The following is a 13,742-nucleotide window of genomic DNA, read 5'->3' on the forward strand; positions in this document are numbered from 1 at the left end:
AATGTTCTACTGCACAAGAAATTTCTTGTGCATAAGCACGTAGTATTCAGGTAATTCTTTTCTGTACATTTTTAAAAACAAGGACTTGTATAAAAATGATCAAGATGGCATCATCGCTGACTTTGCCATATACACCCTCTGCTTGTTACAGCATAAATGATTGCTTTGGAAATGGGCTTTACAGCTCAAACAGGAGCAAACTGCCAAGTCAGGCAGGAGCAGGAATAGAGGAAAGATGATGTTAAGAATGTCTTATCAGCCATATGCTTCTAAGAATACAAATTAGAGAAGAAATCATTTGAAAACATAAAGCAGAAAGATAGATGTCATGGAGGCTGAACTAACCCAAACAGTGTTTTCCCTCTAAAGTTTTCCATGAGATGTCAGCCACTTGTTGAGTGTTAAAATACTCTTCAGCTAGAGAATGCTGTATTTCCTTTGGCATTCCAGGCAGTTTCTAACCAGTGTTTGGAACTTGAAACTGGTGCCAAGCCTAAACACATCTGGTTGATTCCAGGCCACAAATAGCACTGGAATGCCTTCAACACCTTCCATAGTTGCCATACTTAAAAGTTTATTTCCAAAATAGAACTGACAAAAAAATTTATCAGACTGATGCTCCAGAATTAAAGTCAGAAATGTGTCATGAAGAGCTGTATGTATCATCATAACATACATGAAGTTATGTGCTTATATTTCCTAATACAAATTGGCATTTCAGCAAATCGAAAACCAGCATGAGTAGATCCAATACCATTTTCATTTGCTAAGTGACATTCAGATTAGGAATCCATTCTACACACTTCACGTATTCAGGTATATGGTGATATATAATCTCAATTAGTAATCAAATATCTTGAATAATGTTATTGAATGCCTCTGGGGCATGCTACTATTTAGAAAATGCTGTTGGCTGCTCTATGTTAGTTCATTAATGATCTTTATCTTATTGTAACATCTAGGATAAATTAAGTGATAAAATGTGGTAAACCCCAATATTAGAGTAGGAAGAAATTATTTATCTGTAAGAGGAAAAATTAGAAAGTATTGGAAATAAAGAAGATTCTAGTAATCTGTTTCAAGGCAGCTAATAGTCTGAAGAAAAAAACTGTAATTCAAACCACACAAGAACTTAACTTTTGGAAAAGATGTATTGAATGAGGTAAAGTAGATAACAGAGAAGAGAATGTCAATGGAGTGCCAAGAGTTTGGAAAAGGAGTATGCTTTTTCACTTGACAAGACCACCGGGTGGGAAGGTAATTTAACAGGAAGCAGAAGTGCGTTTGGGAAAAAGACAGAGGTTTTGCCTTCCAGAAAACCTCAAGTTGCTGTATATGAATTTGATCTCTCTTGTGTGTATTTTATTTGGACCTTTAAAAAAATGCTATTAGGAGCTAGGATAAGATGATTCTGACAGTGGTAATTCATTCACAGAGCCAGGGTGGTGCAGAGTTAGATAGGGAAGAGGGATTCTAGAGTTCAGTTCAAATCCCAGGTTCAAATCCATCTTTTAAGACCTGCTGTGTAGCCTCAGGCATGTTAACCTCTCCCTCTGAGGAGTAACGTCCTTGCTGGTAATAGGGAAATCATTTGGGGACCTAACTTGTAGACTGGACACAGAGTGAAGGAGACAATGTAGGTAAAATGTTTAGTTCAAGGACTGCACATAGTAAGCACTCAATGAATGTTTGATATTTTTATTTGTATTTATTAGTACACGTTCAGTAATGTCCCAAGTTGTAAGCAAGATGCATGTATCAGGAGCAAAGTACATGGAAGAAATGAATCTGAATGGAGAGAAGAGAAATTGCAGATAAAAACTAAAAACTTTCTTGGTTCTTTAGTTGCTACAGTGCACGTGGGCAGAACTGTCTTGCAACCTCAATGTCTCAGAAATTCAAGGGCACAGAAATGTTGATTGGTTAGTTCACTACATGGATCAGTTGTGTGAATAATTGTGAACAAACATCACAGTTGATATGGCTCTCTCTTTTCCAAAGGAACAAAACACAGAGCAATGTCCTGAACGAGCATTCTCAAGGACAAGTTCAAGGCCTGTTAGATATGCTTTGGGGATGCCCACTGAACTGAAGTCTTTAAGATATAGATGTTTGATGTGTGCTCATTCTTAGTCACTTCAGTTGTGTCTGACTCTTTGCGACCCTGTGGATGGTACCCTGCCAGGCTTCTCTGAACATGGGATTTTCCAGGCAAGTGTACTGGAGTGGGTTGCCATTCCCTCCTCCAGGGGATCTTCCTGACTCAGGGATCGAACCCACGTCTCCTGTGTCTCCTGCACTGCAGGTGAATTATTTACCCCTGAGGCACCGGTGTAGCCCATAGATATTTGATAGTTACAGGCGGTTAATTTTAAGGGAGTCCTTTTGATCATAAATTGTGTGCTTATATTAAAATACATTAATTCTACATTATGAACCAAAAACCTAAAAGAATAAAATGTTAAGCTATTATGTCATGCCAAAGACAGAATTTGAGAGCAGGAGTTTTAGAATTGCACTAAATATTCTACTAATTTTGCACTAAATATTTTATTAATCTCCAGAAATTTCACTGGTAAGCATTTAATACATTCGGTTTAAATAGGAAATAACTTGGCCATTTATCTCTTTTTAAATTGCTTCATTGGTTTACCTGATTCAAATTAAGATGTCCTGGAATTAAGTTTCCACATGAACAAAATTCAGAAAAAAACATCCAAACTGATATTGAGTAAGTAAAAACTTTCACAGGGTAAGTTTTTTTTTCCTCTAATATCAAGGTTCATGATTCACCTGACAGAATAACTGAAATTAATAAATGAAATGTCTGTGGTATGAAGAAGATTATCATGTAACTGAGAAACAAAATTGACTGGGTAATTTGAAATTTTAACTTCACTCAAAAGTAGAAACATTTTTTTATTACTTTTCTAAATAAAATGGGTTTAAGAGCACCTACCTTTCTCAATAGAGAAAGTACTCAATAGATGTCAGATTTAAATTATAGTGGAATTTAAGTGAATTCTTTTTTTTTAATACGTGAATTCTTTACAGTGCTTAACAAGAGTTTCCGATTTTTTTATTTCTCAATCCTTGTTTGTGACAATTAATTCTATTGAAATCAACATTTATGTAGGGTTTTCTTCCTCTGTCCCAGTCCCAATTTCCAGGAAAAGCAAGCAAGCAATGAGCCATTGGTAGGATAATTAAGGATTATTATTTTTGGTGTCTGCTTAGGAAATAAACAGGCCGAGGTAAAAGAGCACAGGATCTTGAAAATAAGTAGCTCATAATTTTCTTCTTAATTTAAACTATTTTATAAGTTAAATTGTAGACAGATGTAACAAATACACTTTATCAATGACATATTCATAATCAACACATAGTCATATGACCATTCAATTTCATTTCCCAACCTTAGAATCAATCAGCCCAAAGATTGTTCTCACTTATAATTTTCTTTTTAACACATTCTCAAAGTATTACTAGTGCTTAACATAAACAAATAAAAGGCTTGTGGAGCCCAGTTAGGAAGGAAAGTGAACTAAATTTCCACATATATCATAGTGATAGAAAATTCATGAAGAACTTCACTTTGATAGAACCTAATACATTGACAGTAGAAAATGTCATGAGATGTTTGGTCAAGAGACCAAAAAAGTTAACACAGTGGAAACTTGACAAGCTGGGAAGCCAACAGGAGGATAATTAATCACAAGTTATAGAAATCATTGTATGGTTAGCATCTTGTTGCTGGGCAATGTTTCTAGGCAGCTAATTTTCTCACATCTTAAAGGAACAGAACATTTTTTTAGTATAGTATATTTTTCAATTGATTATGCATATTTGTGTTTGTCAACTTTGGTGTCTCTCAACTATCTATACACCTTGGATTTTATGGACTAATTTGTAAGAAATAAAGGTTTTGGCTGGATGTCAATATGTATAACAGCCCTCACTAAAAGTTTTGCACTCACCATGTAGTAAATGATAGAGTTTGCGTATGTTCATATAATAAAACCAATCAGAGAGGGAAAGATGCCTTCAATCATGTGCTTACTGTAGCTGAATAATGAAATACAAAATATATTTGAGGTTGATTAAGATATTAAGGTAAATTTAGGTATGAAAATATATTTAATCTATAATACATAAATAGGACTTGGTACTAAAGAAAATATCTATTGATATATATCATAAAAGACAAATGTAAGAAAACTGTGACATTTCAAACACTGAATTATGTCACACAAGTATCAAAACTATTGGGATTTGCTATTCAAATTAGGTTGCTTAAAGTATCACTAGTAGAATTTTCAAAATAATAGCAATTAGCATCAATTGAAAAAAAGAAAACTGGGTTGGTTGAAATAAGAGCGCTGTTATTTATCAGCCTTGTTCTTTTCACAAATACCCTCAATGTTTAATGCTGCAAAACTCATCCAACTTTTCCCCACCCTCAGGTGACTGTGTTCACTTGTGCTGCCTCTGTCCCATGCCCAGTAAGGAATAAGGGAAGGTGACAGTACAAATGCTTCCCAAGGATGGTTTTCAATCACTAAAAAGGGTACTATGGATTTAGACGGTCAAAATGTGACAGGAAGTATTCACATTCCCTTTTCTTTGTTTTTCTTTTTTGCGTCTTCATCACTTTTCCCCCAAAAGCATTTATGTTAGGTTAATTTTTTTCCTCTATATTTTAAAAATGTTTGATACTAGACATCATGGTTTAAAATGAGAATCTTCCTATAATTTCCAGCCATCAGTATTTTGGTTGCAATCCTTCATTCTTTCTTTTCCCACCTAGGCCCAGTGCAGCATACCACATTTCTGGTGGAGAAAAGCTGGAGATGGATTAAGAACAGGGATGAAGCAGAGCTATTTTTTGGTTAAGGGTGGGAGAGGGAAGGAGGAAGGGAACACAGGTGTGGCTCCAGCACATAGCAGATCAGATCTTGGATTTCGGGAACTAATACTGCTTCTTCTTATGGCCCTTGGCTTTCTTTTGAAAAATTAAGCCATTCACTCTCTCCTTATAGGGAAAAATCAGGCTATCTCGTCAACCCTGTTTAATTCTTCCTAAAGAGGAATGCATGAATCGGAAAGAAATAATCTACACTTAGAAAGTTGTATTTTAGTCTTCCAAATATCAGTAATTTCAGTAGCTCATTTGGCCTATTATTCACTTATGTCTTTTCTTTCACAGTACTAACATTTTTAGTTTATTCAAAATATGGCCAATTTGTAAAAACCAAACTGAATACCAGCCCCCCCCAATTATGGCTTACTTGATGTTTTGATGATGAAACAAATACAGCATTGACTGAATTTTTTATTGTTCAATTTTTCCACATATAGGTTCATCACAGCTTAAGAATTTGAAGATATTTTCTGTAGTTGGCTTGTGTCATGTCATTTCGTTGCCCTGGCCATTTAAATACATCTTTGACAGGATTGTGAATTTGGTATATAGACTAACTCGAAAAATATAAGACAAGCAGGCTCATAAACACATGAATGATCCAATAAACAGGCAACAAAAAAGTCCTACTGAGCTAGGCAAAAGCATTATTTCTTCCTTGTTGAAGGTATCAGCATATGCTACATCTTATGTTGCACAAGTGTACTCATTAAATATTATGAAATGTACAGCAGGCCGGGAAGCTCTAACTAGCTAGTCAAAGTCACTCATACCTGTGTGTTCGTATTTATGTCGCAGAAGGGAACTGCTTTTCTGGAATGTCTTGTCACATAAGTCACATGCATACATGCCACTCTCTGTCTTCTTGATCTTCTTTCGAGACAGACAGGAGTCGGAGTCTGTCATGTCATCTAGGCCTGACATGTAGTCTTGTGCTCCATCAAGCAATTCTCCCTGTGATATAATCACATAGTTCAACACAGTCGCTTCTCTTTGTGTTTATAACAAACAACTTTGTATCGGCTGACATTTGGAGAATCTCAGAAGTGCTCTCTATGAATCCATCTAGTTCTTAGAAACTGTTACTTTCCATAAACAATATATGAGGGTTCACATTTCAACAAAAATATAAACCTTCTCTACCACATCCTAGGTGGTAGAGCTTGTTTTTCAAGGATAGAAAATGGTCAACTCTGAAGGTGAGAAAAACATAAACTTCCCCATATTCCTTAATTTTCTTTCTATCAGGAAATATCTGTGAGTGAGAATTAAACATCAGAATTTGTGTATTTTCCAGTGTGCTTAACTTTAGAAATGATCTGTAGCTGCAGAAACCCCATTTTAATTGAATTTTATATTTAGGTACAAAATGTTATTATTATGCAATCTATTTAAATGTATGTCTACCAACTAAAGGCCTCGAGCTATATTTTTATATTTAATTTTCTAATTTGAAATAGGGAATATTAATAACACTTTTTATCAATGTTCTATCTATGTTAAAACAGCCTTCAGCACTGAGCAATAATGAATGTGGATCAGTAAATTATTAAATTTCTTGATATTTATTTTGTCTTGATCCAAAGGAGTGAAAACTTGCATGATAACATACATTTCCATTTGCTAGCCCACAGTTCACTTTTCTTAGACTACGTTTGCACTAATTAATATTAGAGAAGATTAAATAGGCTTAAATACATTTACAAAGAGGGCAGATGTACTATAAATTGGAATACTGGAACAGCTGTTACAGAGGTGCACTGCTACTTATGCTCCTATTTTGTAAACAGGGATTTTACTCCATGATGTTAAAACATACATGCTTTTATATTTGAAAAACCATAAATTATTTACTAGCTTAAAAAATACAAAGGAAGTCATGTGGAAGGTACAAAATATTTATAAAAATACTGTTCCAAATAAACTATTCTTTACGAAACCAAGTGCACATCAAATTCACATATGTATTATTGCAAATTGTGAGCATCTCTAAAAGTATGTGACTGTCATAAATGTTAACGTTTAGCCTCTATGTAAGTCCTACAAAAGACTCATGATGTGAAGTGAAAGTCACTCAGTCATGTCTGACTCTGCGACCCCAAGATCTGTACAGTCCATGGAATTCTCCAGGCCAGAATACTGGTGTGGGTAGCCTTTCCCTTCTCTAGGGGATCTTCCCAATCCAGGGATTGAACTGAGGTCTCCTGCACTGCGTGCAGATTCTTTACCATCTGAGCTATCAGGGAAACCCCCCAAATACTCATATCAGCATATAATTCTGAAAGCAGATGGATCAGTGTAAATAAACCTTAATGATAAATATTAAGCTTTTTATCTTTTCTTAAGGCACAATTGCCTGATAGCAAAAGGTCCCACTGTTTCTCCGTTTGTCTAGCCCACTCAGTTTTAGCTTCAAGTTCAAACCCACTCTTCTATTTCTGCTGAGAACACGGCATTAGATTTTTTTCCACTAAGATATTTTCCTACATACACATAAGTGATATAATTTTCACCTCCTCTCTTCTGATTAAAAAAATATCCCGTTACCTGAAATCCTGGTTTCCGCTGGTACTTTCTCCTTTGCTGCATGTCAGCAAAAGTAGCTGCTCCAGTTGGGTAAGTATAGGCCATGTGTGGTAGGAAGCTCATCTGATCCAGTCCTGGGTATGGTCGCAGTCCAGGGATACTAGTCTGGACTGGTGGCATGAAAGTGGCAGGGGGGAAAGCGCTTTGCGGAGGAAGAGCTGTGTAGAGAGGTTTGGCACTAAACGGGTTCATGCCGAACACTGGGTTAGCACTTTTGCTGTCCAGATTATTTGAATTTGAAAACTCCTTCTTTATAAAAGTCAAGTTCAGAGGCTCATCTGAGTTTTCAGATGACGAAGAAACACTGTTGTGGTCTAAATTTATGCTGCCAACTTTCGTTTTGTTCTTTGTGGCTATAATACTTTTGGGTTCTTTCATTTGTTTTGGTAATGACAGGTCCAAAGGCTCAGCCTGGAGCTCCTCAGATGAGAAGCTGTTTGGAGTGTAAGAACTACTGTGGGAGTTTTTAGAAGATGTGGAGGAAAGATTTAAGGGAGAAGGAGTATTACTCCTTGAGTGGTCCAATTTTTCAACTGGTTTAATATTGGTAAAATGGGAAGGTTTCGTTAGCCTGAGAGGAGGGTCACAATTCGTAACACTGTTGTGGAGTTCTGCTATAGATGGTGATGTTATGGAGTCCATGGGTTTTACGGGAGACCTGGGTAATAAAGAGTCTTTTGTGGGAGGGTTACTGTTGGGAGCTAACGGCTTGGAGTTCCTTTCCAGTGATGGTGACCTGGAATTTGAGTACTGGTAGACTTTTCGTTGCTCAAACCATTCTTTCACAAATTCCTGAGGAAGGCCCACAGCAATGGAAATTTTCAGCAGTTCATCAGAGTTGGGCTCCATGTTCATAGCATAATATGCTTTAAGTACAGACATGTGGTCCTTGTATGGGTTGATGGGGCTTGTCATTCCTTTCTCAGAAAGTACAGATGACAAGAGGAGGGCTTTATTATCAACAAAAACTCCGGCTTTGTTGGGGACTATGTTTTCATGGGGTTGCAGGACTGCCTTGATCTCTTCATTCATCTTACAAAGGTAACGTTCATGCTGATGCAAAGGAATGGGGCCAGGAAAACTTTCCTTACAGAACTGGCAGGAGAATGGAGTGGATATGTTGTGGTTCTCAATCATTTTGTCATCGGTGACCAAATCTATTAAAGTACGTAGCTTCTCTTTCTTTATATTACTGATCTGTCTCCTTGAGTCAGTAGTCAAGCTCTGGAGGCAAGCTTTGGCTTCATTGACTTTTTCTAACGTGTAGTCAATAATACTTTTAGTGGCACCATTATGACTCACTACTGGAAGACCTACGGGTGGAATATTAGGAGAAGTAACTCCCTGTTCCTCAGGTTGAGAGCATGGATCCTTCATGTGATAACCTTTCAACTTGGAAATTTCTTCAGCCTTGCAGTCCATTTTTTGTCTGGAAACTGTGTTGTCCACAATCTGTAGAACCTTTTGTACCTCGCTTAAATTACTATTCATTGTGGGAAATCCAAGTAAAGGGGCTTCCATCCCTACACCTAAGTGCTGCATTGGACTCTGAGCAGACGGATGAACTCCTAAAGGGCTGGTGGCTCCAAGTGCACCATTTATAAAAGGACTAGTGCCACTAAACCCATGTGTGGCCATAAGAACTTTATAGTCATTGAAGTCTAGTGGTTCTGTTTTAATTTTAAGTAAGCCTGTCTGTTCAGACATACTAAGTGGTTTTCCATTCTCCAATTTGTTTCTTAACTGGGTAATGGCCGAATTAGTAGGAGAAGAAGAAACAGAATTAGGAGAAGAACCTGTCTTGATATTGTTTCTCATTCGGCCATTTACAGAAATTAAACCAATACATTTCTTGCTGCTGATGTGTGAACTGTAGGAACCAGAATGGGAGAAACGTTTCTTGCAGTTGGGGCACTCGTACGGTTTTTCACCTAAAATGACAATTAAAATTAATGTTACTTTTTTTTTTCTTTTTGATGGGGCAACAATTACAATCATCTACCCAGGCAAGAATCTGTGCAAGCAAAGGAAAGGAACACAATGGGGCACCTCTACATTCTAGGTGCTTAGATTAGAATTATGTGGCTATAGCTGTTTCTAGGCTTTATCTACCCTGGGAGGACATAATTCAAGATGTTAGCAGTGGAAGGTGAGGGCTATCTGTGCCTTTTTCAGCCAAGATCCAAAATCTTGTCTTGCCATCGGCAGCCTCCTATTTAAACAGAGTGTTAGATTAATGTGTGGTCAATAGCACAATAAAGATGTCACAGTATTTAAAGGGAAGTGTAGCCATGGCTTTAATCAACTCTGTGAAGATCCCATTGATTCTACCAATCCAACCAGTCCTTTGAATAGCATCCAATTTGGTAATAAAATGCTTGGCAGCGCTATCAAAATAGTTATAAAGAAGAAATCTCAGTGGTAAGATGTTGTTCTGAAAATACAGCTTTCAGGAATCAAGGAACACTTATCATACAAAAGTTCTTATCCAAAATTCTTCCACATTCTTCTTTTAAGTTTGGGTATCAGAAAATGAATATCCTTCAGAATTTGCCAGCTGAGTTTCTTCAGGTCAAAACATTTTAAAGGACAAAAAGGAGCCTCTAGATTTCACAGGAAGGCAAAACACGTGCAGTTTTCAAGAAGTGTAAGCACTCCTCCTCTTATTAGCAGTGCTATTGGTGGTACTGTAAAGCTCACAAAGACACAGTGGGCGCACAAAGCTTATGACATAAATGTGTAGTTCTAAAACACTACAAACAGGATTGTGTACATTTTATATGATCTTTAGAAATGCTCCTAATGAAACAAAATGCAAAACCAAGCACCAGCTCCTCTACTACTCACCACTGTGGATTCGCAGGTGTTCCTTCAGATGGTGTTTATATTTGAAGGCCTTGCCACACTCTGTGCATTTGAACTTGCGATTACCTGCTCCTTGGGTCAGCATTTGGTGCTATAAAAGGAGAAAGACTGACATCAGTTTTGTGCAGAAGGAACAAAGGAAATTTGTTACAAATACTTTTAAAAGGCCTCTATTTTCAGACAGGCCAAAAGGTTTGAGTGCATGTTTATTTATTTGCCCAGTCTTTCAGAGTTGCAATAAAAGTGATAATGTTGGCAATAAAATTGGAACAAATAAAAAAAAAGTGCTTTCACATGAGCATCCAACACTTGCTTTAGAATTATCTCTGTAGTCTCTTTTCCAAAATGTTTCTCTGAGCCGTTGGAGATGAGAAAGCATAATTGCAAAGATGTTTGTGGCTCTCTGTGTTTACTGCAGATTCTAAAATCTGAAGATTCCCTGTTGGAACGCAATGATTTTGTCAAGGAAAAAAATAAATATTATACTCAAAATCCTAGTCTCCCCAAAGAACTCCGCACACAAATAACTCATTTTCTCTTTTCTGTATTGAGGTAAAAGCATATCTTATACTGAAGCAATACTAGTTTTAAAGAAGAAAGAAAAAAAATCCCACATAAATTAAAAAATCCTTGATTATAAATAGTTTATTACATGATAAGCATGTTTAAATACCTCATTCACAGTGCTGGTAACAAATATAAACCCTATTTTTCCTGAGATGTTGCGTGTAAGATTTGATTCATTATCAAATGTAAGAGACAACATCTTAGGCTAGAACTGCTTGAGCAGTTTTATCACAGGCCAGTAGGAAAGACTTCAACGACCTGTCATTTTCCTTTTTAGTAGTGTGCTAGGGAGTAGGGACGAAAAAGAAAAAAAGTTTGCTGAAAAGACAAGTTAAAAGCAGCAAAGATATAATCAAACACAGCTGACCTTTTTGAACAAGGGAAAAAAAGCACTGTGACTTAGAATTCTGAAAAAAAAAAAAAGAAAGAAAGAAATACAGTCATCCACTCTGGATGTTCAAGGTAGGAGGCCAGCCTTTTTCAAGCAGCAATGACACAAAAGCCTTTTGCAAAAAAGACAGTACAGAAACGGTATGACAACTGCTAGGGTGTGCTGAATCTTCCCACATTCCTAGTGAGACAGATGGTGTTACATGGGACACAGGGAGGTTTGTTCAAACAGCAGCAACCTTCAAAGATCAAGCGGAGCCCAGCCCGCCGAGCGCCATTGAGGGACCAGCGCTCATATGTTGCTGAGTTGCATAAACAAACAGCAACAGCTGCTTTGTCTCCCCCCACAGCCCTCAGAGGACTACTATAAACTTTAGTTGTGCCACTGTTAATATGATACAATCATTTTAATTTACTAATTGTAAATGCCATGAGCAAATGAGGGGACTTTTCAACACCAAAGCTACCATTCATAATGCGCCAGCACAATCACACTTCTGCATGTGAAATTTAAAGCAGTTATGCTAGATAAATATCTAGGCACTTTTTTTTTTTCCTGGAGTTTTTGTGTATATAAGCAAGGGGAGAGAAACTGTTACGTAAGTGTAACTATGCAAGCGCGGTTTTTACAACTGAACTTGGGAAAACACGCAGGTGACAAGTTCAATGAGATATAAATGAAATTATTTACATGAGCTATTTTCTCAAAATAATGAAATTCCATAATCCAGTATCATTGCCATTGCTTGATTGTGTTTTCTTATTCTCATTTTCCTTATTCAAAGAAAATAAAGCCTGTAAGAATTTTAGAGAATATCTTGTTCAATAATTTTAAAAACAGATATGGTGTCAAGGTTTTTATAGGGTGATTCCAGAGCTGTGGGGCCAAATATTGAGACTTAAGGCACATCAATTTTGTTACCATCCGAACACCTCATAATATCAATCTGCAGTGAACTCTACCAGGAGGACAGAAAAAGCAGTTTTGCTAAAGTATTTAAGGGACACTGTGAATCAAACCTATTCAATCATTTTAAGGATTTAAGAAGCTATACTGCTGAAGATAGAGTCTTTATTTTGAACACAAGTAATCCAAAAGGCAGAGTAATTTTAATATTTAGCAATAAATATGAATATCAAGAAAGGATCATTTTTATTGCATATACACATTTGAGTATTAATACAGTTTATTTTATATAAGCATGCATATGTATTATGTGCTTTTTGATTTTCCTTAAAACACTTAATTAGATTTCATAAACTAGTAGCAGCTTGTAAAAATAGCCTAAGTAATTGAAGAGGTTATGTGACCAATGGAAAGAATACATGCTTTTTTACTATGACTTAGATTTTTACATGAAAAAAAAAAAAACTAAGTAAAACTAGGTGAAAAATGGAATTAAAATTGCTGAGATGTTTAATAATGTATAATTAAAATGCTACAATTTCATTCACTTTTTGTGGAACATAAAAATGAAACTAAAGTCAAGTTAAAGTGCAAATAAAATTTCTAAATTAGAAATTAACACACTCATTCGATCGTGAACATAAGACTATTAAATCATATTAGAAGAGACCATCAAAAAATCATTTAGACCTCAATTAAAGCTATTACCATTAAAAGATCTGCATCTTCAAAATGCCATGAAAAATTAATAATGATTGCCAATCAAAGCAATATCGTTTCTCTAAGGGGTTATTATAGAAAGAAATCACTTAAAACCAACCCCCCACCTGATCTGTCCCTGGCTTGTGCGTCACCATATGCCGCTCGAGCTGGGTGCGGTAGGCAAACGTGTAGCTACACAGAGGGCAGGAAAAGTTCTCCTCATTCTTCTCGTGGCGGTACTTGATGTGCTCCTTCAGTGATGTCAGGCGCTTGTAGCCCCGGTCGCAGTAGGGGCAGGTCAGCAGTTGGGCAAAAGCATCTGGAGTTCCAGGTGGCAGGTCTGTAGCCGAGAGGCGAGAGGGAGAGAAGCAGGCCAAAAGGTCAGTAAATCAATGGCAGCTAATGGGCTGACTGCCCGGGATGGCATGACAGGAATCGCTGCAATCTGCTCCACGAGGGTGCCATCGGCGCACGCGGCCTCCGTGCACGCCAGTCCCCTTGCACACCCAGGACAGACTTGTCGGCATCAGCTCACACTGCGCTGGAAAATTAATTAATTACTGGAGCCTTTGGGGGGGAAATTTAAACAGCTGATGAATGAGGAAATTCTCTTTAGGTGACTGACAGTTCGTAGGAAACCTTTAGTCACAGATGACTCAGGGATTCATGGGGTGAAGGAGCTTTTTGGGTAATGGAAAAGAAGAACAAAAGGTGAGGGTCAGAATCTCTAAACTTTTTTTTCCCCTCAAAAGTGAAATATTTCGGAAAGACAGGAATCCATGTAGATATTTTTATCTCTTAGAA

At 36.9% G+C, this 13,742-nt stretch overlaps 1 protein-coding gene across 6 annotated transcripts in view; it reads right to left on the reverse strand.

The window, feature by feature from the left end:
• The window catches only part of ZEB2 (zinc finger E-box binding homeobox 2), a 139,541-nt gene that overhangs the window by 5,878 nt on the left and 119,921 nt on the right, over positions 1 to 13,742 (reverse strand). For all 6 annotated transcript variants that reach the window (XM_055398252.2, XM_055398253.2, XM_088829238.1 and 3 more), the window contains 4 exons: positions 13,064 to 13,278; positions 10,355 to 10,463; positions 7,469 to 9,438; positions 5,695 to 5,875 (listed from right to left, as the gene is read on the reverse strand). In XM_055398252.2, coding sequence (XP_055254227.1) covers positions 5,695 to 5,875; positions 7,469 to 9,438; positions 10,355 to 10,463; positions 13,064 to 13,278 — 2,475 coding nt within the window. The remainder of the gene's footprint in view (positions 1 to 5,694; positions 5,876 to 7,468; positions 9,439 to 10,354; positions 10,464 to 13,063; positions 13,279 to 13,742) is intronic.

The sequence above is a fragment of the Moschus berezovskii genome, chromosome 2 (genome assembly GCF_049115385.1).
Source record: "Moschus berezovskii isolate FMDL1 chromosome 2, NW_MosBer_1.0, whole genome shotgun sequence".
Taxonomy (NCBI): Eukaryota; Metazoa; Chordata; class Mammalia; order Artiodactyla; family Moschidae; genus Moschus; species Moschus berezovskii.